This window comes from Zonotrichia albicollis, chromosome 3, assembly GCF_047830755.1.
Source record: "Zonotrichia albicollis isolate bZonAlb1 chromosome 3, bZonAlb1.hap1, whole genome shotgun sequence".
Lineage (NCBI taxonomy): Eukaryota > Metazoa > Chordata > Aves > Passeriformes > Passerellidae > Zonotrichia > Zonotrichia albicollis.
The window spans coordinates 107,900,135-107,922,856 of NC_133821.1; the positions used below are offsets into that span (position 1 = coordinate 107,900,135).

Consider the following 22,722-nt stretch of genomic DNA (forward strand, 5'->3'; position numbering starts at 1 on the left):
GGGTCTAACATCAGTACCTACTTGCGGACGTTGTTATTATACAACTCATAAGTGTTTTTCCCGTGTGTTTCAGGCAATTTTAATTTTCTGCTGGGTGTATGTGCGCAAGTATCAGAGTCGGCGGGAAAGCGAAGTGATTTCTACCATAACAGCAATTTTTGCCTTGGCCGTTGCTCTTATCACATCAGCACTCCTGCCAGTGGACATATTTTTGGTCTCATACATGAAAAACCAAAATGGTACATTTAAGGTATGGACTTTAAAAAATGTTAATTGCCTCTTCAGAACAAGCACTTGTGTTGCAAAAGGATGCTCCTGGGTTGTGAAAGTGTTTGGAACCAGTGCTAATACCTGTTTTAGTGACTTGACTTTTCTCAAAGCTGGGTACTAGTACTGTGCATAAAACACTCATATCTGGTATTTGAACTGGATTTTGACTTCTCTTTTCTTCTATGTTTTTGACTTCTATGTTTTCTCAGATATTCTGCTTATTTCCAAGTGCTTGTTCCTTCTGTTGTGCATTAGAGTGAATGTACTGTCCTGAAGATATAAACAAATTGCTTAAGGGTTGCTTTTTAGTGCCTCATGATGGGGCATTATAGAACAAAACTTGTTGCACTTTTGGTCAAAAATAGACTGTATAGCCCCTTTGTAACTTAGGATCGTTTTAATTGTCCTTTTTAGTTAGCAAAAAAATTTAGTGCTGGAACATTTAAAGATTTATAGAGATTTACTGTGGTAATCTACCTGCAATGTAAAGCCTGAATTAACAAGCATTTTGAAAGCTGCAGGAACCCTTGGCAGAGGAGAATGCTGTAGTATCTTTTTGGCTGTTAAAGCCTTAACTGAACTCCTGCATTTATAAACTGTAGGGGGTTGCTGTGCAAAATGAGTTGCTAATGAGATGAGTACTTGCTGTCATCTGCTCTAAGTATTTCTGTAAGAGATCTTCCCAATGCTTCAAGTATTGCTTGAATTTTCAAGCAGAATTCTTGAAGATATTGACCCAGTGTCTTTGTGAGGACATTGTGAGTAACAAGAGGTTGAACTAGAGCATGTAGCTAACTTCAATAATAACTTACTTGGGTTTGGAGCTTAACTGGATCTCTTGTAAAAGTTATGATCCTGAAACAAGTGATAGAGTGGGAGAAAGGGAAATGCCTGCTCACCAGATTGTACTGCTTTCCAGCCTTACTTCCAAAGGAAGATACAGGGCTTGCCCAATCTGTGTAATGCTTCAAAACTAGCTTGCAGCTCATACATTGCTTTTGGTTGGTGCTTATGTAAATGCAAGTTATGAGAAGCCTTTAGAATTGAGCTGTGATGTGTTTTTTGTCATCTATATTGCTCATGGTGAATACAGAATAAATTAAGGTGTTACTCAATGCTATTCAGAAAAGTTGTGTTTTCAGGCCTTGCTTGTTTGGAATTAAAGACATTCTAGATGATGGAAGAGATCTTGCACATATCAGGGTTCTAGCAATTCAATGAAAACAGTAATGTTAAATACGTTGAGCTTGACTATCTAGAGAAATAACCATGGTGCAGCTAGGTCCAGCTGAAAAAATACACATCTACTGGGGACTAAGCAGAGTTCTGTGCTGCAAAGGACACATTTTGCTAATGTGTATTTTGCTTGATAAGAAACAAACCTATGAGAACAGGTCATCAAAGGTGATCATGCAGTCACTACAATTTTTTACTTAAGGAAAACTACTTATAATACTGTTTTTGTGGGCTAGAATTCCTTGTTAATGGACACATGTTGTGATATGGTGAGGTGGGTAGGTGCTATTTAGAAATTCTACTTAGAGCAAGCATTCATGCTTGTGGTGAACACTTTTTTTGTAAAGTACTTTTTTGTCTATGCTTTTGAGGCTTCTTTGTTCTGCTTAGTTCCTAATGTCGGTAGGTACTTCTTATGGCTTGTTAAAATACAGTTGCTCCATACTGCCTTAAAGAAGCATTCTTCTGTGGCTTTTGAGTCTCAGCTGAATTGAGTTTCTAGCTTTGCAGAAATAACATTAGATCTACTGACATTAATGCATTTGATCCAAACACAGGTGTTGAAATTATGGTATAGAAATATTAATGTGGCCTTCTAAGTTGAGTGAATCTGAAATCAGTCAGAACCCACAAACCCATAGGTAAACTCAGCTTTATTGATTTGGTAATTCCAGTTCAAGGGGTAATGATGTGGGAGGCTGACAGCATCTTAAAATGGGGCACATGGTGTCCTGCACTGGGAGTGGTGATCCTGATGGTCCCTTCCAATTCAGTATTTTCTATGATTCTGTGGTCTTCATTAATTGTTAAAGCTTTTAAACTGTTCTCAGTAACATGTGCTTCTTTCCTGCCATTGCTTTGCAAGTGAGATAGACTGAATTGTGTTTGGAATATTTCCTGAAGATTACTGGCCTTTCTCTGGACCATTCTTCCAAATCCAACACTTCCAACACCCTATAAATGATGCTGGGTTCTGAAGGACTTGCTCTGGCAAGAAACCTTTGTTGCTTTGGATGGGGAGAGTGAATTAAGTCTTTAATCTTCTCAGTGACTTTTTGAGGGAGATCCAGGTAGCAGCTGTGGATAATATTCTCTGTAGATAAATTAGTAGTTCATCAAAAAACTCCAACAGGATAATTTCAGAGCTGATGCCAAAAGAGTAGTGGCAGTTATCCAGATTCTAAGTAAAAAATTCTTCTTCTGTGTGTATGCTTTTCCTCTATGTCCCAGCTGTAATTCCTGGTATCAGTGGTAAGAGTCATGAGAAACAAGGGTGCTCAACTTGAAAGAGGTACTATGTGTGAACTTCCAGTTCACTTTTGATGTATCTGACCGTGCTGTCAACTTGTGGATACAGCTGAAGGTTTACAAGATGAATAAGCTTGTAAACCTGGGGAGAATCACATTACACTAACAGCAGAGGTTAAATTGAAGGCTTTGATGGTTCCAAGTTCTGATTGGGAATTGTGTGTGTGTCCTGTGACAAGGGAAGGTGGTGTGTCCTGGCTACAAAGATTGGCTGAACTGTAATACCCAAGCAGAGTATCTTTTTCTGAAATTTATGAATATTATGCTGCTTTCTGGAGGAATTCACTTTAAAGTGTTGTGTAGCCCTTTTCCATCATGTGTTCTGAAGTGCCTTCCTTGACAAGGTCTGTATGCTGTGCCTTGGTCAGCCTTTGTTAACTTGAGGTTTTGTTCATTTCAACAGGACTGTTAAGATACTCTTTATACATCTTTCAATTACTACAAATAATGTTTTATGGTGAAATTGGCTTGTAGCATTTAGCACATAATGGTGTATCTCACCACATTTTGAGACTTAACAAATATTATTTTAAAGTTTTTATACTGCATGAATTGAGCAGCTTTGGTACTGACAAGTTTTGCGCAGTAGTTACACAGTAGAATTCACTGTAACACCTTTTTTGGAGGGTAGGATTACTTTGATTCCTAGTACTGTTAAGTAGGAAAGGAGTATTTTGGTTTAATGCTAATGAAAACTTGAGTATTACCTTGTAAGTGAAGTCCTGATAATGCTCAGCAGCAGCATTTCAGCTCAAAGGTTTCGACTGTGAGTGCTGTCAGTGCTTTAGATTGTTTCAAAGGATTTCAAATGCATCCAGTTTCATCTGATCTGTTTGATCTGAAAACTTGTTGGGCTTACAACAAGCACACAGGAACAGAAAACCTTGCCATAGCTTAAAAGCATAATATTTTTGCTGGAACCCAGGTTCTCTGGGTCTGACCTAGAAGTCTCATCAATATTTACAGAATAGCTGATGCTGTCTTGCAGCAGGAAGACTGCTTGAAAAAAGGATGTTCGCTCTTCTGTCTCTTTTCCCACTGTTCTTGCAGAAGGCAGAGAAGGTAATGAAACCTTTCATTTCCTTTTTGAACTGTATGAGTTCTTGCTAGTGTGTGAAGTTAAAAGCCAGTGGCTTCTTTCAGTCTGATTAAGACCGAATGTGTCGCAAACTCTGGGTGTCTGTGTGAGCTGTTAAAAGCCAGTGGTCCTCTTAATGATTCAAAGAGTAGCGTCTGCTTGATGGGAGGTACTTTTTGTAGATAATTTAAGGTTTTTTGCATCTTACTAGGGTGAGAGGGGATCAAGTCATTATGTAGATGCTCAGAAGACAAAATCACTAGAAATGTCCAGGGTTTTTAGTTTTAGAAAGATGCTAATTGTGAAGTTATTATTGACTGAGACCATGCCTCCTTCCCGAGTAAGAATTACTGTCGCAGTTGAGGTGGTCAGGACACAAAGCAGAGACCACAAGCAGTCTCAGTTGGCAACACTTTATTTGTGAACATGGCTCATCTTTTATACAGTTTCCAATTGTTTACCCTTCTTCTACCTTAACTATTGGCCACAATAAGTCAATACCATGCTATTGGTGCAAAGTTATAATGACTCCACCTGACTTTCTAAAAATGCTTCGTCCAGCTGCAGAGTGCTCTTATCTTTCTTCTCTCGATCTCCTTGGTTACAGCCTTGGAGAAAGCTCCTTGTCAGCTTCTTTCTTCTTGCTTCTTCTCACACCTTTAGCTAACAGGCCCGCTGTTAGCCCCTTCCACAAATTACTACTTATGAAGCAATAATTCTTGGCTAAAATTTTGTTGCTAGGCAGATGAGGCTGAGATGTGCATGTTTCTGGATGCTGCTTTCCATCTGGCAGTCAAAATCCTGGCACTGTCCCATTTTTGAGGTAAAAGGCTGGAAAATCTGAGATCTGGGTATGAAATTTCCTCATATCTAACCATGCTGTGACTCAGTCTCCAGTCTTTCGTACTGCATCTTCCTTTTGTTGCCTAGGCTTTGGGAGAGGCTAATCAGAAGAATGAGTGCTTCATCTGTATTTGATGAAACATCACAAATACTGAGACCTGTAACGTTGCATAATTTTAATCTCTGTTAAGGGATGTTTGTAGAGAATGGGAGCTAGCTTCCCTCGGTACTCATGAAAGTCTTACAGGGTGCAGCAGGGACAGTAAAAATGTCAAAATTAATGGGGACAAAAGAATGAAATTCATGGCTGTTCCTCACCAAAAATGGTGGAAAGTCAGATTAACTTGCAATGGTTTTATTTGTGGAAGTTATCTGTAGAGTTTGAATAGTACTGTTCTGTTAAAATAGGTTAACATGCGTCACTAACTGGACAGAGTTGCTGGAGAGAGACTCTGCTCAATGATTAATGCAGGAGCAAGTGTTCTTTGTAACTAATTTTCCATTAATATAATTATAAAATTAATCTTCTAAGGGAGCTTTGCTTTGGCTCTAGCATTTAGGTAAACTTAGTGTCTTAAGATGCTTTTTTGTATCTTTACTTACATAACAACATTTTATGAGCATATGTACTTTTTTTATTTGTTTTTAACATGACCCACATTACAAAATACTTGAGCATAATAGTTTATTATGGGTTATTATGCTCATTGCACATATTGCAATTTGTAGTTTCCCTTGTCTCTCAGTGCAATGCATTGGTACAGGTGTTTTAAAGGTGGTATGTGTTTGCTGGACTGCATGGAACAAAATGAAGTACAGCACAACAGTGTGGAATACCTGAATTCTGCAGGTCCTTAGAGAATTTGTGGTCCCATTTTGACACCTTAAACTGTTTGTTGAAGGCAGTATAAATTTTCACCTCCCTAATCTATTGTGCTTCTAAACCATTCACTATATATACTGTAAGCTTGGGTTGTAATGAATGGAAAAGAAAAAGACTAGATCTAGGAGGCTGCTCAGATGAGTTCTCAGCTGAGTCCTGGATATGCTAGTTGAGTTAATTCCTGTACCTAGCAGCTTAGTGTGTCACCAGAGATGTTAAGACTGTTGGAGCTCTGATACTCATTAGGTAGCAGTGCTTGCTTTTGACAAGACAGTGCTGCTGTCAGTAGCCTTTGAAACAGCTCAGATGGACTGGTTTCTGCCTTTGAGCTGCTGATGGGGTGTGCATACAGATAATCTGCCAGTTGGAATTAAGCATTTTGCTTTGTGGTTTGTTTAAATATGGGGCTTCAGCTGCTGACTGAAAGCTGACATAATAATTATGATATACCATTAAATTGGCTTGCATTACGTATTCTTCTTGTGCAGAGTTTGTACTCTGAGGCACATGTAAGTAGTGGTGAAATGCACACGTGCAATTTGAGCTTGTTTGGTGTAATATAGCAGCTCACTATTGTACTATGGTGTAGTGTGTGTTCCTAGTATACTACTCTGGTCCTGTGTGCATCTTAATTTGGAAAACAAAATGAAAAGCAACTGCAATGTTTAAAGTTCTTCATCTGTATTGTGTTGAAAATGCTTCTCTGTAGCTGAAGGAGAAGCAGTTCTTGGGCAGCTAAGCCTTTTTGTATTTCCTTTACTAGCTACCTCTTCTATACAATGGTTGTGTCTCTTAAACTCTCTTAAACTTTGGGTCTCACCGTTGCTTTTCTTGCTTGTTCTTGGTTTTTGTAGTTTTAAATGTCTCCATTGCTCACAGTAGAGACCTTTTTTCTAATAGCTACTTGGAATCAAGTAATCCAAACAGTCCAGTTCAGTCTTGATTTTCCCTTAGCCTTGATTAAAGTAAGCATTTTCTTAATATTTAACATGAGGCAATTTAAATATTCTGTATCTGTTCTTTTCTTATTGTAGTCAAATTCTTTTGTGGTTTATTTTAATAGAAATGCTTAGAAATTTCTTTTTTAAAATGCTGTTGGGTGTGAGCCTGGCAGTCTTCAAAGACTGAGCTTATTGTGTACCTGACAGATACTTCAGCTGTTGCTTCTGCCCCTTCTGCTATAATATTTTTCATCTCATTTTTTTGCTGATTAGATGTCAAAATGGATGTGTATTTTTCTACTCAAATTCCAGCCGGATGATAATCTAATTTAGTTCATACAGTGAATTTTAAAAGCTTAATGTAAACTGATCTGCTGGAAGTCTTAGTATAGTAAGAAAAAGGAAGCTGGTGCTGATTTTCTGGGATTCGAAAAAGTGTTCATGGTATGTCATCAAGCCCGTATTCCAGTTGACTTTATGCAGTTCTGAGGGAACTGAAAAACCAAATGCCAAAGTGCCTTTGTCTTAGAGGAGCAATGTTTAAGTAGTGTGCTCATTTGCATTTTCATGTCTCCATGTTAATGTGTGTGTCTTTACAGCTAAAAGGGATTGACCTTACTGGTTTGAAGAAAGCCCTTTTTCACTTCTGTATGCAGGCTTTGGCAGTACTGGATATTTTTTTTTTCACCAATTCAGTTATGTTGGTGTGTTCTCTAGCTTTTAAAGAATTTTGCTTGTGGATAACTACTTTCTTGCTCTTGATCACATGTAGATTGGATCCCACAAAAATAAACAATTCTGAGATATGTTTAACCTGTATGGGCAGCATTGGACCATTTTATTCAACCCCTGAGTTTCTGTCAAGGATTGTCATAAAATATTTAGCTTCCTTAAACCAATAGTTTCTCTCTTGGAGGAGAGGGAGTGGGCACAAGAACTTGATTTCATCCATCTGACTGCAGTTTCCAACATAGTTAAGAGTTGTATTTTCACTTTCTTTGTTTCTATTCTCCAGATCATTCCCTGGGACTGAGTAGTGCAGTTACTTTTGCTCTTGTTGAAATAAGGGATATAAGTGCTCTTGGAATTTGACTTGTAAAATTAGATATTGCTAAGTTGTATATTCATGTAATTCAAGTCTTTGTCAAACAAAAAAGTGAAGTCTTGTACTTCTGAAAAGGGAGATGATAGCTTAAACTGATGTAATAACTAACAAAAGTAAAAGTTAATGAATTATATATAACTGAGCATGATAAAAACTTCTTTCATATTCTTATGTCTAAGTATTGTTGCATCTGTATATGCAAATTTTAAAGCCATTCCATAATGGAGATATTGTGTACATTGTGTACTTTGTCCAACTGTGTGGCCATGTGGCCCATTTTTGTGGCCTTGTTTTAACAAGAAAGCAATTAAAACAAGGCCACAAAAATGGTCAGAGTTGTGGAACACCTCTCCTGTGAAGACAGTCTGAAAGAGTTGGGGTTGTTCAGTGTGGAGAGAAGTTTCTGTGGGGCTGTTGTTGCAGCCTTTCAATATAGAGAGAGCTCATAAGAAAGATGTAGACAGTTTTGACCAGGGCCTGTGGACACAGAAGAAAATGTAACAGCTTTAAACTGAGGGTGTGGATTCAGCTATAAAGAAGAAATGTATGGTGAGGTTGATGGTTCTCTGGAACAGCATTCCCAGAGGAGTTGGGGATGCCCATCACCAGAAGCATTCCAAGGTCAGGTTGAATGGGGCTTTGAGCAGCCTGGTGTTCCTGCTCATGGCTGGATGGATGGACTAGGTGATGTTTGATGTCCCTTTCAACCCAGATAGTTCTATGATTATCTTATAAAGATACTGTGGAAATTAGCAGAACATTTGTGGGAGCTGCCAAAACTGCTTAATGATCCTTTGAGTCTATAACCCTCCTTTTGTGAAACTGTCCTATGCTTATTCCTGTTTGCCCAGTGGTTTTCACTGTTGCTAGCACTCTAGCATGGGATTCTTTATTTTTTTTTTAGTGGTTGATTCTCATGTAGTCTTCTTTTATTACATTTGCTAATAAATGCTTCTATCCTTTATTGCTAGGTCTGGGCTGATGCTAATGTTTCAAGGCAAATTGAAGACACTGTACTTTATGGATATTACAGTAAGTATTTTAGCTTTTTTTTTGCAAGTAATAGGACCTTCAAGTGAAGTATTGAAGTTTTTAGAGGTCATATTGGGTTATCCCTTTTTGGTTAAACATGAGTCTTATACTTAGTGCTCTTCAGAGAATATTTTTTGTCTTCAAAAGCCCCCTAAAAATGCAAATATACTGAAGCCAGTTCATGAAAAGGCTAATGGTTGCTGTTGTGTCATCTGTGGTTCACATGTTTCCTGTGTGTGTATTTAGTGGTCCCTTAAGGGAAACATGTGGTTTTGCTGTAGCTTTTATGGCACTTGATATATGCAGCAGTGTGAAACTCATCTACCATGTAGAAAGTTCATGCAACCATGAGTGCAACACTTATAAGTGTTCAGATTCAGCAGCTACTGTGTTCCAAGTAGCAGTTACTGTGCAGGAGCATAAAGGAATTAATTCAAAAGTGGTAATCCTAAATAGAACTGATATTTTAAAAAATGACTGAAATAAAATAACTGTTCACCAAACCTCTGCATAGTCTTATATCATTCCTTATGAAACTTATATCCAGTAGTAGTAAAACTTCTCATATGTAGTGGGTGTAGAAATGTGCTCAGCACAGTTTGAGTAAAATGCTTGTTTCAGTTAATGGTGCAAGCTCTGAGGTAGTTGCCTGCTTTTGGTCACATTTCCAAAGACTTGAAGTTTTTTCTTTTAGATTATTGTGTTCTTTTGAAAATATTTTTTAGTTCAGGAGATGATTTAAAATAGTGGACTTAGTTCATTAAATTAGATTAATTATTGCCTACCAGTGATAGTAACAAACTAGAATTGGCTTCGCTCAGCATAAAAATGAATAATGTCAAAAGTGGTAAGAAGACTTCTGTTTTCACAAAACAACTTCTAACACTGAGATTCTTCTCTTTATAATAGTGGAATTGGTATGTATTTTATTTATTTTCTTTGTAGTTTACCAGTCTTGTTTAATAGACAAAATATTTCACAACTCAGAAGATGGAATAATCTTCAAGCTCTTCTGTGGTCTGTTTGCTGTAGATTTGTGAAATGATTGATTGATGAATTTCTGTGAGGTGTTTTGGGCTAGCTGAATGTTTTGGTAAATCTTGAACTAATTTTAAAAAAAGATATTAACTTAAATTTGTTTTTGGCCTTTCTGGACAGATCTACTTGAAATACTGTAGGAAAATGTCTTATTTCATAGCATATCCTCCAGATGGTGGTAGAGATTTAAACATGGCTTTAAATTTTTTTTCTATTGCTATCTTAATTTGAGTAGATACACTTTTTCAAAACTGGTTTTATAACTAGAGCTATGTTGAAGTGAGCAATAATAGTAACTTGTTTTTCGGAGGTCTCCAAAAATCATATATAAAAACTCAATGCCTCTCCTACATCATCTAGTGCCCTGCTGCTGTTGCCCAGCATAGTGCCATAACAGCTGAGAAGGAGAAAGTTAAGCAACTCTTCCATTGGAATGCTATTCCACTTTTTTTTGCTATCTTCCTAGGAAAGTTTTTGGTAGTGTTTTTGTTTTTTTCGTTTTTTTTAACAGACAGGATGAGCGGAAGTGAAGTACCCTTTTGTACTTAGAACATGAATACAGTATTTTCTTGTCTCCTGAAAATGGGGAATAGCTATATAGTTACTACTTGACTTGTGTAGTTGTATTGACAATTTATGGCATTAATAATTGGTGGGCTTAGGTCATTGTCCTTCAATCCAAGTCACTTGTAATTGTAGCAAGAATGTGGAGACTGGGATTTGACTGATGTTTTAGAATATTAGTCATTACTTTGCTACTTGCATTGCTTTTTACTGATAAAGCTGTAACCTAACATAGAAAAGCCTTTTTAGTTCTTTGAGTAGGTGTTAGCCCCCATGAAAAGTGTTCTGTTTCTCATTCCCATCTGGTTTCTTGACTAGACTGATACAAAAGTAGAAGGAGTTTGTATTTGTAGAATGATAAGTGAGGTACCTTTCAGAGTGAAGCTTGAAATAACTGTATCTTGAAGTGGGATTTCAGCAGCCTAAAAGCTTTTCTTAGGAAATCAGTCTAATAATTGCTTTGAAGCCATAGTGGCTTAGTGTGTTACTATTTCTAACCCCAAATGTAATAGAACATGCCTCACAGTACTTTAGTGATTGAACAATGATCAATGGTTGGCAATTGCTCTAAAAAAGCATGTCAGTTTGTGTGGAAGGAAAACTCTCTTGCAGAAAGTCTTGTAATTGAAAACTGTCCAACGCAGTTTGCTTTGTATCCCAAAGAATGAGGTTGAAACAACTGGCAGTAACCTGGAGGTGTGTTGTGTAGCTCTTCCTCTGATGAGTAAGTACTACCTGTTGGAGTCACCTCGATGTCCAGTGTCCTTTGATGAAATTTTGAGTATGGTGACAGGGTGGTATTGGTAGATTCTAATCTGCTCGTGAGATAGACCAAGATCTTGACCTACATGTGTTAGGTGAATCCCTGCTACAGTGTGACAAGGCCTGTATGCTAAATTTTATGGGATCTCTTCATGTGTGCTTTGAGGTGTATGCTAAACTTGAGATTTTCCATTTTCTTTTTGAGTCAGCAAAAGTCTGGTGATTCCTAGGTTAAAATTTGAGTAAGAATTTATCCAAAAGGGTAAGTGGTATTACTTGGATGATTTTTACATGGAGTTTTTTTCTGCTTACTGCAAGTGTTTGATAAGTCATTGACACAAGATTTTGGGCTTCTGGGAACTAAGTGCAAATCAAATATGACTTCATATTTTCATGGTCTAGTTCTAGGAAAAGCTATTCTCAATACTCTGAGAGATCTGTAGCTGTGCTTGACAAATACTGTGGAGTTGATCTACAGAAACACTTTCCTAAATAGGGTAACGTTTCTGAGAGCAATGTGCTAGAACATAAATGGAAAGTCACACTTATTCACAATATTGAAGTAGTATGACTGCTGTAGAATGCCTAGGAAGGCTTCTTTTTCAAATTTGAGTTTTCAAGGTGTTATATAGCACTGAATTTGCTCTTGGCAAATGTAGGAGTTCATGAACTAACTGAGAACTTGTTTCTCTTCTTGCATTGCCATACTGAATACACCAAGCAGTAGATACCTTTAACACTTAGAAATATCCAAAGAATGAGTTCTGTTTAGATATAATTAGAGATTCATATTTAGATTCTAGGTGATGAAACTTATTTGGCTTCTATACCAGCTTCAGGAAAAAAGGCTAAGATAGATTTCTTTGGGGCATGTGGGCACTGTGAGGAGTGCACCAGCCAAGATAAGAGGTCACAAACTTAAGTTGGGAATGAATGTGTTCATGGGAAGGTGTTAATTACGTTTATATGTATATGTGGAAAGGTGTTAGCCGTGCAAAATGGGACAAAGATGAAAAATAGACAAACATTAGAGGACTTTTGTGGTCCTGAGTACTTTTATTTCTTCTTCAAAGGTGCAATTTTGTGCTGGCACAAGCAGTCTTGGTTGTGTAGCAGTTCTGACATTTTGAAGTCTTAGTAAATTATTCTAGGATACTTTTCTTGTGGGGTGCAAATACTGTAACATACTGCTTTCACAGTTTTTAGTTTCCTAATGGACTTCTGCCATGTTCATAGTATAAGATAATGTGGAGTATTAAAAGGTTTTCCTAAATGATCATGTTCTAAAGCATGTTCAGCTTATAATAAGATTTAAACTTCAAGCTGTCTACCTGAAGTTGGTCTTTTAGCCACTGGCTAATCAATCTAACTGATTTTGACGAGCTGTCTTAGTGTCTTCAAAACTTGACAGTATTTGTAAAGACATGTATTAAACCTTTTACTTTCTTATGATCACCTGTGCATCAAAGTGACATGACGGAAGGACTGGTTAGTTTAGTGGCTACACAGTTAAATATCTGTTGCAGTCTCCAATTAGTCCTCTTAAAAAGGGAGCATGAAGTGATGATACTGCACTGCTGCAGCTTGTTTTGTGTTGTTAATTGAGGTCAGTAACAGCCATGTCTTTCATCCGTGATGTACTTAGGTTAATAGGAGAATCTGGTCCAGAGTCCAGTGATCAAAATACCTTTAAATTCATTTCATTTGATATACAGTTTTTTGAACAATAATTGGGTGGCTTAGCTTGCTTTTATTCACTATGCTTTAAGCTAATGTGCTAGTATTGTATATCACTTGCATACAGTTGATTACTTCTAGTCTTTTGTTATTGCTGAATTGAAGGTAGATCTGAAATCCTTAGTCTGAAAGGGTTCACTTTAAAGTTCTTTGGAGTTCACAAAATGGTAATAGTTTGTATGCTGGCTAGTGGCTTTGACTTTTCAATGCTTGAAATTAAGAGCTCGAATGAGAGGAAATGAATGTTTTACTCTTTCCTTTGAATTACTGTGTGGTAAATGAAGTGCCAATGTAACTGTCTCTTAATTTAATTCTTCCTCCTAGCTCTGTACTCGATCATTCTGTTCTGTGTCTTTCTGTGGATTCCCTTTGTCTATTTCTACTATGAGGAGAAGGAAGAAGATGATGGCAACACATGCTCAGTAAGTTTACTCTAGTGAATGCACCAAGCAAAGAAAAGGCAAATGAATATTGCCAAAACAGGAAAGCAACAATGATTTTTTTAATTTACAAATGGTATTAACATTGTGATATTTAAGTCTAGTACTATAGTTCCATAAAAATCCTGGAGCAGTTCTTAGTAAGACATAGTATGGCATTGTCTAGTCTAAGCACTGTGGTCTCACATGAAATGAAACTTTAGTGAGATAAGTAATTAACGTCTTTATTTTCGTGAAGTCTTTAAACTTTCTAAAAATGCTTTTGAGGAGAATGTCATGCACAGGAATTTAAAACTTATGTGAGACTCCATAGAATAAAAACCATATATAGTTACAGCTTTTAAAGTAGAGAATAAGAAGGTGGTTCTGATTCTGAAATAGGGACTCAAATTTTGTCTTTCTACTGTAGTGTTTGCTTTTTTTTCTTGAAGTAGGCGGTAGTAATTTACCTGAAGCTAAGATGTTTACTTTTGTAATGCTCTGGTTTGAGACCTGCCAGGGAATACATTAACTGCATGCCAGTAAGGTACTGTGTTTCAAATGAAAATGCTTTTCTAAATAATCTTCTGATCAATTGATCATGATTGTTATCCCTTCTGTTTAGTTGTAACCTTAACATAAGAAGACTTCTAATGATAGCCACAATATAGAGTATTAGGAGTATTTACTTTCTTTTAGTGTATTTACAGTGAATATATCCAGGCTTCCATCCACAACTGCTGGGATGCATAGCTTATGGTGGAAGCAGAATTCTATGTCATTGTTCACAGCTCTCAAGCTATGAGATATTTCAAGAATGTATGCTTATGAGTTTTATATATAACTACTCATGCTCTTTATGGAGGTTTTTTGTAGAATACCTGTTATGCTAAGTATAATACTTCATAGTTTCCACAAATCCCTTTATATTCATTTTATGTCAATGTATTAACTTTCTCTTTAATATTCAGCAGGTTAAAACTGCACTCAAATACACTCTGGGATTCATCACAGTTTGTGCAGTTCTTCTGTTAATTGGGTAAGTATTTGTATTGAGCACTGTTCTATGCAAGATTTGTTTATCAGAGTTCTGTGCTTCTAAGAGGTAAATTATGATGCACTCAATCTGTATAATCAGCATCAGCTTAATCACTAATAGGGCTTAAGTATCCTGAGAATTATGCACCTGAAGAATAAGAGTTTAACTGGAAGATAAAATGGTTTTCTTAATTATGGGGGTGCTTGTGCTTCCGAGCTGATTATACGTGCAGTGCAAATTGGTATCAAGGACATGGTGGCTTTGACACAACTACATTAATGCTTCAGGGTACAACAGGAGTAAAACATTTGTCCTAATCTATGTTCATCAAATAGCTTTTTGCTTTTCTCAAGTGATTTTTCTGAAATGGACATTGCAAAACAGTTTCTTAGGAAAATGATTAGATGTTATGTGCTTATACTTTGCTAAATAGAAATGTTGTCTGAAGAATGTTAGTATGAGGTTATAATTGACTTAATTATGCCTTGTATGGTAAAGCTTTTGCTGGCCTTTTTTTAGAAGGCAAATGTTACTGAAGTGAGTAACCTGTTTGCAGCAAGTGCTGTTGCTCTGAAACTCCAAGTAGTAGCAGAAAATTGATTTCTGATCATCATTAAGCATGACATGTGCACCAATATTGAATCTTTCTCATGCCTGCTGTGTCATAAGCTTTTTGGCACTTTGACCTCAGCAATAAAGTTGGTAAAAATTGCAAAATGTATACTAAAATGATCCATATCAGAGTACTGGAGTGTGAAGCAGAAACTAGAGTGAAATTAATACTTCCAGTTGTACACTATCTTACTGGAATATTGTTTTAGTTTTGATAAAAATTAAAGGTATGTTTCTATCAAGTCTCTTGTCCTTTTAAGTGAAAGTAAGGTATTTGCTCTTATAAAATATTGCAGGAGTTTATTACCTTAATCATTGTCTAGAAATATTGCTAAAATTTCTGGCAAAAGCAGTTTCTGACAGTTAGCTCACATCATAGGTATACATAGATGTATTGTATTTCACATCCAGTTTAGAAATTGTGGTAGTGTCTCTAGTAGGTGTCAGCTGAATCCTCAGTAACTGTCGGCATGTTTCTTCCTCCCTCCCAGTAAGATAGGAGGTAATTCTTGTATTTCCCTTTTAAGAGAAGCTGCAAGACTCCCTTCAAGGGGAAAAGGCTCCATTTTAGCAGGTAACTGAGGTGTCTGTGCTGAAGAAAAATGTGAACTCTACTTCCAGTATAGTTTTATTCTAGATTAAGTAGCTTGTGTCTCAGTGTTTATGTATATGTTTTTTCTGAAGAAGTTACCTGTCTTAGCTGTTTTCATAGCAAGTAAGTGGCCACAGAGTTCCAATGTGACAGAAAGAGATAAACATGTTGGAGCTGAAGCTGCTGTCTGAGTGGCTTGACTGTAATGAAGAGTACTCTTGCAGTAGTGGGGGATTCTCTCTCTGGTGGTTAGGATCAGAGTAATGTTAAAATTGACTGGAATTTTATGTCCTGGGTTTGACTCTAGGTGTCTAGGCTTAATGAACTAGAGTGCTGCTGCACACAAGTTGAGAGTGACTGGGATAGGAATATTTCCTGCTGGGTGCCTAACAAATAGTCTTTTTCCTGTGCTTACATGGCTGGTGTCTCATGGCCAGACAACCTCCATTCTGATTGGTTTAGGAGGTGATCTGTATGATTAAAAATGGTCAATAAATAGATTAAGGTCTACATAAGGAATTTTTTGCCTCTTCCCTTTTCCCATTTCAGGCTGTCCTGAAATGAATTATAAAAGCTATATTAAGCTCAAAGTTTGAATGTCTTTTTCTTACTGGGATGTTGCCCTTGCTCCACTAGAGATCCTTGTGACTTTTTTGGGAAACAAATGTGTTTAGTGCCACATAGTATTGGAGGTTTTTCTGACTGGATAACACAGCTCAGTGAGCAGGCTGTTGTCCAAATTGTTATCAGGAGCAGTGTTTGTACTACTTACTTTACTTGTCTGTTACAAAACAGTTGTCTGGCCAAAACGTGCATGTCTGAAATACTTAAATCCTCTGCACACAAATAACCTGATACAGAGTACCATGAAAAACAAAGTATAGGGCAAATTTATACTGGGATGCTCAGAACTAGTTTTTACTTATCATGACTTTCCCTTCCCATAAGTTAGGCACTTTTCCTCTACTGTCTCTAAATGTCATGTGCTTGTCAAGGGGCTTGACATACTGCAATTTACATTAAGAAACCCTGAAGCAGTCTAGTATGAAAAAAAGGCTGTTTTTGAGGCTAATGAACATTTAGTTCCAAAATGCATGCTTCTCTGGCTGTCAGTGTTTAGAATTAAACTGGTTACCTTAGATTTTTTAGAACCATTAGCTCTTAAAAAGCTATGAATATATCTAATTATCCTATAAATAGTTATGCAAATTATATTACAGCAGAATACACTTAAGGAAATGAGTCTAAATCTGGTGTGTTGAAAAAATAATTTCCTAAGGATGACAGTTAATGGCACTCTGATTTAAGAATCAACTTTATCCATCTACACTTGTGTATTAGCCCTGCCAAGAGTGAATAGTTTTAAACTGCTTGTCTTGCATTTACTTTCCTTGTTCTGCAGCCTAGATATTGATCTAGATTTTAATCATAATTTACCCAGGATGTGTTTTGAACAGCATAGCAATTTTCTTCTATTCTTAAAATTACCACAGTTAATAATTTGATTTGTGTCCAAAACTCCAAGTATCAGACACCACAGCTGAGCTGTTTTGTTTGCTTGCATTACCTAAATTTATAACTCCTGTGTTCCTTTCTGGGGCCTTTGGTGCATGGAACTTGAGCAGGAGCAGAGTCAGATGTCCATCTCCTTCAGTCAAGGTTTATCTGAGTACTAATTTAAGAGTATAATGTATTCAGTAGCCCCTGCTCTGATTAGTGTCCTTTGACATGCTGGTTCAACAAAAATAAAAGGAATCCTGTTGTTTTCAGTGGGGAAAAAAAAAGCAAGCAAGTTAAAAATATCCTAAATGTTCTTCCATCTTGTTTGTTTCCTGCATGTGGTCCAAAAATAGCAAATCCATAGTCGTGGTAAAATAAAAAGGACTTGAGCTATGTTCTCAGTCTGCTTTAACCATTTTTACCAAATAAACCTCCAGTTATTTATTTTTATCATTTATAAGTAGAAATGTTGCCTAACTTGGTTTTAATACCTGTGTCTTCATTTTGTCTGGATGCTGTTGTACAGAAAGCATTACTGCTAGAGGCAGATACAAGAGCTAAATCCTAAGTCAACAAGCATGTGTCAACTTAAGCAAATGCTAGCCCTCAGTCTGCCTCTTGTGCAGCCAAGAAGCTTTCTTTAGAAATTAAAATCTTGATTTTTATAATGTCAACTTTTTTTTGGCAGAGTATCAGTATTTTTTGGTTTTGATGTGATGATTATATGTGCACACAGTTGGTTTAGCCCCAACCTTGAAAGCAAAAGCATGTTTTGTACTTTGAGACTGCTCCTGGAATATATTTATTTGTTTGGGACTTGAAGCAAGGGTCTAATCATGTCATACAAATAATAGCAATTTCTCACCCAAGTCCAAATGATACTTATGAACATTCTTTATGGACTTAAGTTTGAGTTCTTTCGTTCTTTGCCTAAAGTATTTCCCTCTAAATCTGTCTTCCCTGTGACTTGTAGACATTCTGTTTCATGTCTCAAAGCTACAGTCTCAATGCTTTTTGGTATGGAGGCACTGTTTTTGCAGCTATTACAAACTCAGCTGTTTTGTCTGTACAGGTGCTGAAGAGTTCTTATTAGTTGACTTTAGATGGTGAGCCTGACAACAGGAAGCTTTCAGCTAGGGGACTGTTTTACCTGACATTGCTCTCTGAGCATTCTTTGCTAGTGGGCTTATTGGAAGTACAAAACAACTTAGTGAAGTTCCCTGCAGCTCAGTTCTCTGGGCTAAGTACAGAACAAAGAATGGAATGGAGCAGATGTGTTTAGTTGTAATAATGGGAGATAAACATGTCCCTTTTTATTTCAATGCTTGTTTAAGAAATCATTAATTATTTTATTTTGTGTATATTTGAGAATTTGTCTTAATTGATGCTTAAAGTGTATTTGCTCCTCTGCATAGGAGTCAAATCAGGATAGTACATCTTATTAATATGTCCTTTAATTATACTTGAGTGTGGAGTCCTTACCTCTTTTAGGATGGGTAAATAGAAAATCACTTGTTCATTGACCTCAGACCTGACTGTACACACATATGCATGTACTCTTGTGATCTAAATGCAGAGGAGAATGTGAATAAAATGGAGCACTGCCTTTTCTTCAGGAATGTATGGGTTTCTATTTTCTTAGTTTAGAAATAGAATTCTTCCTATTTTTCACTAATTAGGGTAAGAAAGATATTTTTTTCTCTATTACAGTGCCTTTGTTCCTTTGGATATTCCCAACAAGAAGAATTCCACAGAGTGGGAGAAAGTGAAGCTCCTGTTTGAAGAATTTGGAAGTAGTCGTAAGTTTGAGATTTGTTCTGAGCTTTGCATGAGTTGGTACTCTACTAACCTCTGCCACTTGTTCATTGACTAAACAAGTAATTAACTTCCTTGGTGGCAGTTTTCTAATTTTTCTCTGGCTGCTTACCTACAGTAAGTCTTTACAATAAGACTTCCTGTTCAGAGAAAAACAAAAATTAGGACTATTGTGAAAGCAGACACTGCCAGCATCTTGTCTCTGTTCTTTGAATACAAGTCCCCATTTGACAGCAAAGACTCCAGTATTGTGTCCACTGATATTTATGGTAGGGAGAGAGGGTACTTGCTTCCATAGACGTCACTTAGCTCTTAAATGCTGCTTGGATGCTGAAGTTCACTGACTTTGAGGGTATGGTGAGTGTGTGATGGTTGTGAAGACCATTGGGTTGTCATGGCCTTCATTCATTTACCCGATGAAATGCAGTGCTGCTGTTCACTGTAAAAATGAGATGAGTTGTTCTGTCTATTTGGATGGGAAAGTCTTGTGGGTGTTACATCATCTTCCCTTTGCTCTTACAGTACTGACCTCTTCTAAAATTGTTGTTAGCAGTTGTTATACTTTACAGTAGGGCTGTAAAGAGCTGTTGAGAAGACCACACTCCATGGAATAGTGTTTAACACTTGTGGTGTAGTTCATGTGCTTAGCCAGGGTATGTTTTCAGGGTAAAGGTGTGAGGCAAGTGTTTTATAGGTGAGCTAAAACAGACTTGATGTCACTTTTCAAATACATTCAAGAAAGGGTAACTAAAAGTTGTTTAACAGACATTCATCCCAGTGCATAAGTACTCCATTACTTTGTGTTTCATTCTTGATATGCACCAGAGTATTGGTGTCTGTGTGAATGTTTTAGGCTATAATAATACAAGCCTTCATCAAGTCATATTCTGCATTACTCTAGGAATTCTGTACTGAATAAAGTTCCCTGCAATGACATATACCAAACACTGACAGAGCTGGCTAATCCCTTCTGGGCCCATCAACTTTGTATGTACAGTTTGCTTAAGTATTCTCCAACCTGATCCACTTCCACCAAGGGTAAATATTCTTCCAGTTTTTCTCACTCTGCTCCCTGACCTGGATTTCCTGAAGTCTGGTCTTTCTAGTAAAAGACTGAGGTAAAGAAAGCATTCAGTAGCTCAGACTTGTCATTGAAAAGTCCTGTCTCACCAGGTCCCCTGTCCCACTCAGCAACAAGCCCCTCTTTTGCCTCTTCTTCCTCTTGCCACTTGAATACTCAAGGCCCTTGTTTGCTGTAATGTCCTTGCAGGGTCTTTAATCATAGTATGTTCTGTGCTGTAATCTGTGCTTGTAAGTGTAGGAGATGGGGAGGACAAATCCATAGCTTATTGAATGTTTTGGCTGTCTGCTTGTTGATGTTCCTCTTGCTTTGCAAAGATTATAACAGCTCAGGATAAAATGCTGCTTAAACTGTTTGTACAGGTTGTGATAATGGTTGAGCTGAGATGTAAGCTAATGTTTCCAGGTGACCTTGTTATGACTGTAACAAAGTATTTGGCTGCTTTTGCTATGAAATACAGTACAGCCTATGTTTATTTCTAGGAAAGTAAACTGATGCTGGGTTGGGATGTGAAAGTCTGATTTTGTTTTCTATCAGCATTCTCTTGTTATTTCATAGGATAATTCAGATTGAAGAGACCTCAGGTTATCTATTCAAATCTACATCAAGAAGGAAGTTGTAAGGTCAGACTGGGTTGCTCAGGGCTTCATCACCTAGCTCTTCAAAACCCCCCAAGTTTGTAGACTGAACTCACTCTGGAAAATTCTCTCACCTGTTGTGAATATACTTGCTGTCACCCAGCTGTCTCACGCTTGACAGCTGTGCACTGCTGAACAACCTGGGCTCCCCGTTTGCTAAGCAGACAGGCTGTGTTGGGGGTCTCCAAACCTGTCTCTGTTCCGGGCCAAACAAGCCTGACTCCCTCAGCTGCTTTGCACAGCATGTGCTCCAGCTTCCAACCACTGTAATTCTTCCCTTAGCTTGCTCACATTTATCAGTCTTAACCTGCAGCAGGGGCCTTGGAACTGGTTGCACTGTATGGTCCCTTCCTTTAATAGACAGACATGCTGCTGTTGATGCAGTCTGGGATGCCATGGGACTTCCATGCTGGCACTGCCTGCTGCTGGCTTATCTTCAGATTGCTGCCTCCCAAGACCCCCATGCAGGGATCCCTTGTGTTTTCATTGAGCTACTCCACAGACAGCAACTCTCTGCAAAGGGTTCTTTTGTGTTCCAGGTGCTAGAGAAATAAGGACAAAATGCTTGCCTGTTGTCTTTACTTGTGCCTGTTACATGACTTATGAGGGTTACTCGGGGTGAGAGAGATAGACGAGAATCTTGTTCTCATGATCAGAAGGCTGGATTTATTAATATATGATATATAATACATTATGACTATACTAAAAGGAATAGAGAGAAAAGTTGCAGAAGTTGCTAAGCTAAGAATAGAATAGAAACTAAAAACAAGAGAGCTCTCTGTGAATCTGTTCCAGAGAACTTGGCCCTGTGATTGGCCCTTAATTGTAAACATGGAACATGAGCCAATCACAGGTGCACCTATTGCATTCCATATCAGCAGATAATTATTGTTTACATTCTCTTTCGGAGGCCTCAGCTTCCCAGAAGAGGAAAAATCCCAAAGAGAGGATTTTTACGAAAAAATGTCCGTGACATGTGCCTGTGGTCCTGTTTTTATTTTAATTTACCCCTTTCCTTTGTCTGTAGTGGCCCAAGAAATACAAAGATGTAGAACAAACATCCAAGCATCACTTGGTAGTTGGTTGTGTGGTAATGAAAGAAATGCAAACTCATCCACTGGGCCAAAGCCTGATAATATACTGCTGGTATACAATTACAATTTTTCAGCCAGTTAGTTTCTTAACGTTGCATTGAGCACAGTTCAGACTTCTAAAGTGGATATTAAATGTTGGTTTCAAATACTTCAAATACAGGAGGATCATCCAATATGGTGTGTAAGTACATTGTGTGATATGTTTCAAATAGGGGCCACTTGTGGGGTAGTTTTAAACTTCAGAAACAACTCAAATTTTGACAGGTACTGAAGGAAAAATAGTGCTAGGTGGTTTTTGGTAGGTTTTTGGGTTTTTTAATAAGTTTTAAACATAGCTGTAGTGTTTGAAACACAGCAACACATTGCTTTTAGCTCTGGGGAAGTTGTTTGATGTTATCTAGCAAAAACAGTAAAGGAGAGATTTGAGCAGTGAAGTTGGATTTGGTTGTGCTATTCTATTAGTTTTTGGTGGTTTTGGAAGGAGGCCTGTAGGGCTGGTCAGAAGAGGGGTGCAGTTTCTCATAGAGTAAGGTTATGATTTCTCAGTTGGCGACTGCTTGGTGCTGTGCTCAGTAAAAAAGAATGGAAACTAGCCAATGAATGGAAACAGGCTAGTATATCTGTGTGAGTAGAAATAAAACTTATTGTAAATTTTTGAATTAAGTAGAGGGGAGGACATGGGGGAAAACAGTAAACTCTGGTTATGACTGAGCATAAACATGAAATTGTTTGCTGAAGGTCAATTTCTGTAATTTACTATAAGTTTCAGTGTTACTAAGTGACCAAAGCCGCTTGCGATGTCTTGTGTGGTGAGGTCAGGGACAGACCTGTTCTGAAGAATTATGCAGAAGATTTTAGTGAGTTAAATGCCTTTTATTTAGTGACTTTTACTATCTCTTATAATTATTAGAGTTATGAGGCTACATTAACTCTATAGTCCCCTGAGCTTTGTCCAGTTTGTTGGTCTGTATATACACTGAGTGAAGCTGAGGGTTTTTTTGGTTGGTTAAAGGATCCATGCTTGTCTGATTCTGGATAATGCTGTTAGTAGGAGAAATCAAAACTAAGTAGCAAACAAAACTAAGATGAACCATCCAGAATGCACATGAAAGTTGTGCAAGTTACCGTAGCACCC

At 37.5% G+C, this 22,722-nt stretch overlaps 1 protein-coding gene across 2 annotated transcripts in view; it reads left to right on the top strand.

The window, feature by feature from the left end:
* Positions 1-22,722, top strand: part of LMBRD1 (LMBR1 domain containing 1) — a 67,788-nt gene that overhangs the window by 561 nt on the left and 44,505 nt on the right. The window contains exons 2-6 of one of the 2 annotated variants that reach the window (XM_005483934.4): positions 74-250; positions 8,636-8,696; positions 13,122-13,219; positions 14,188-14,255; positions 18,670-18,758. In XM_005483934.4, coding sequence (XP_005483991.2) covers positions 74-250; positions 8,636-8,696; positions 13,122-13,219; positions 14,188-14,255; positions 18,670-18,758 — 493 coding nt within the window. The remainder of the gene's footprint in view (positions 1-73; positions 251-8,635; positions 8,697-13,121; positions 13,220-14,187; positions 14,256-18,669; positions 18,759-22,722) is intronic. The other variant, XM_014264962.3, reaches the window with a different exon arrangement.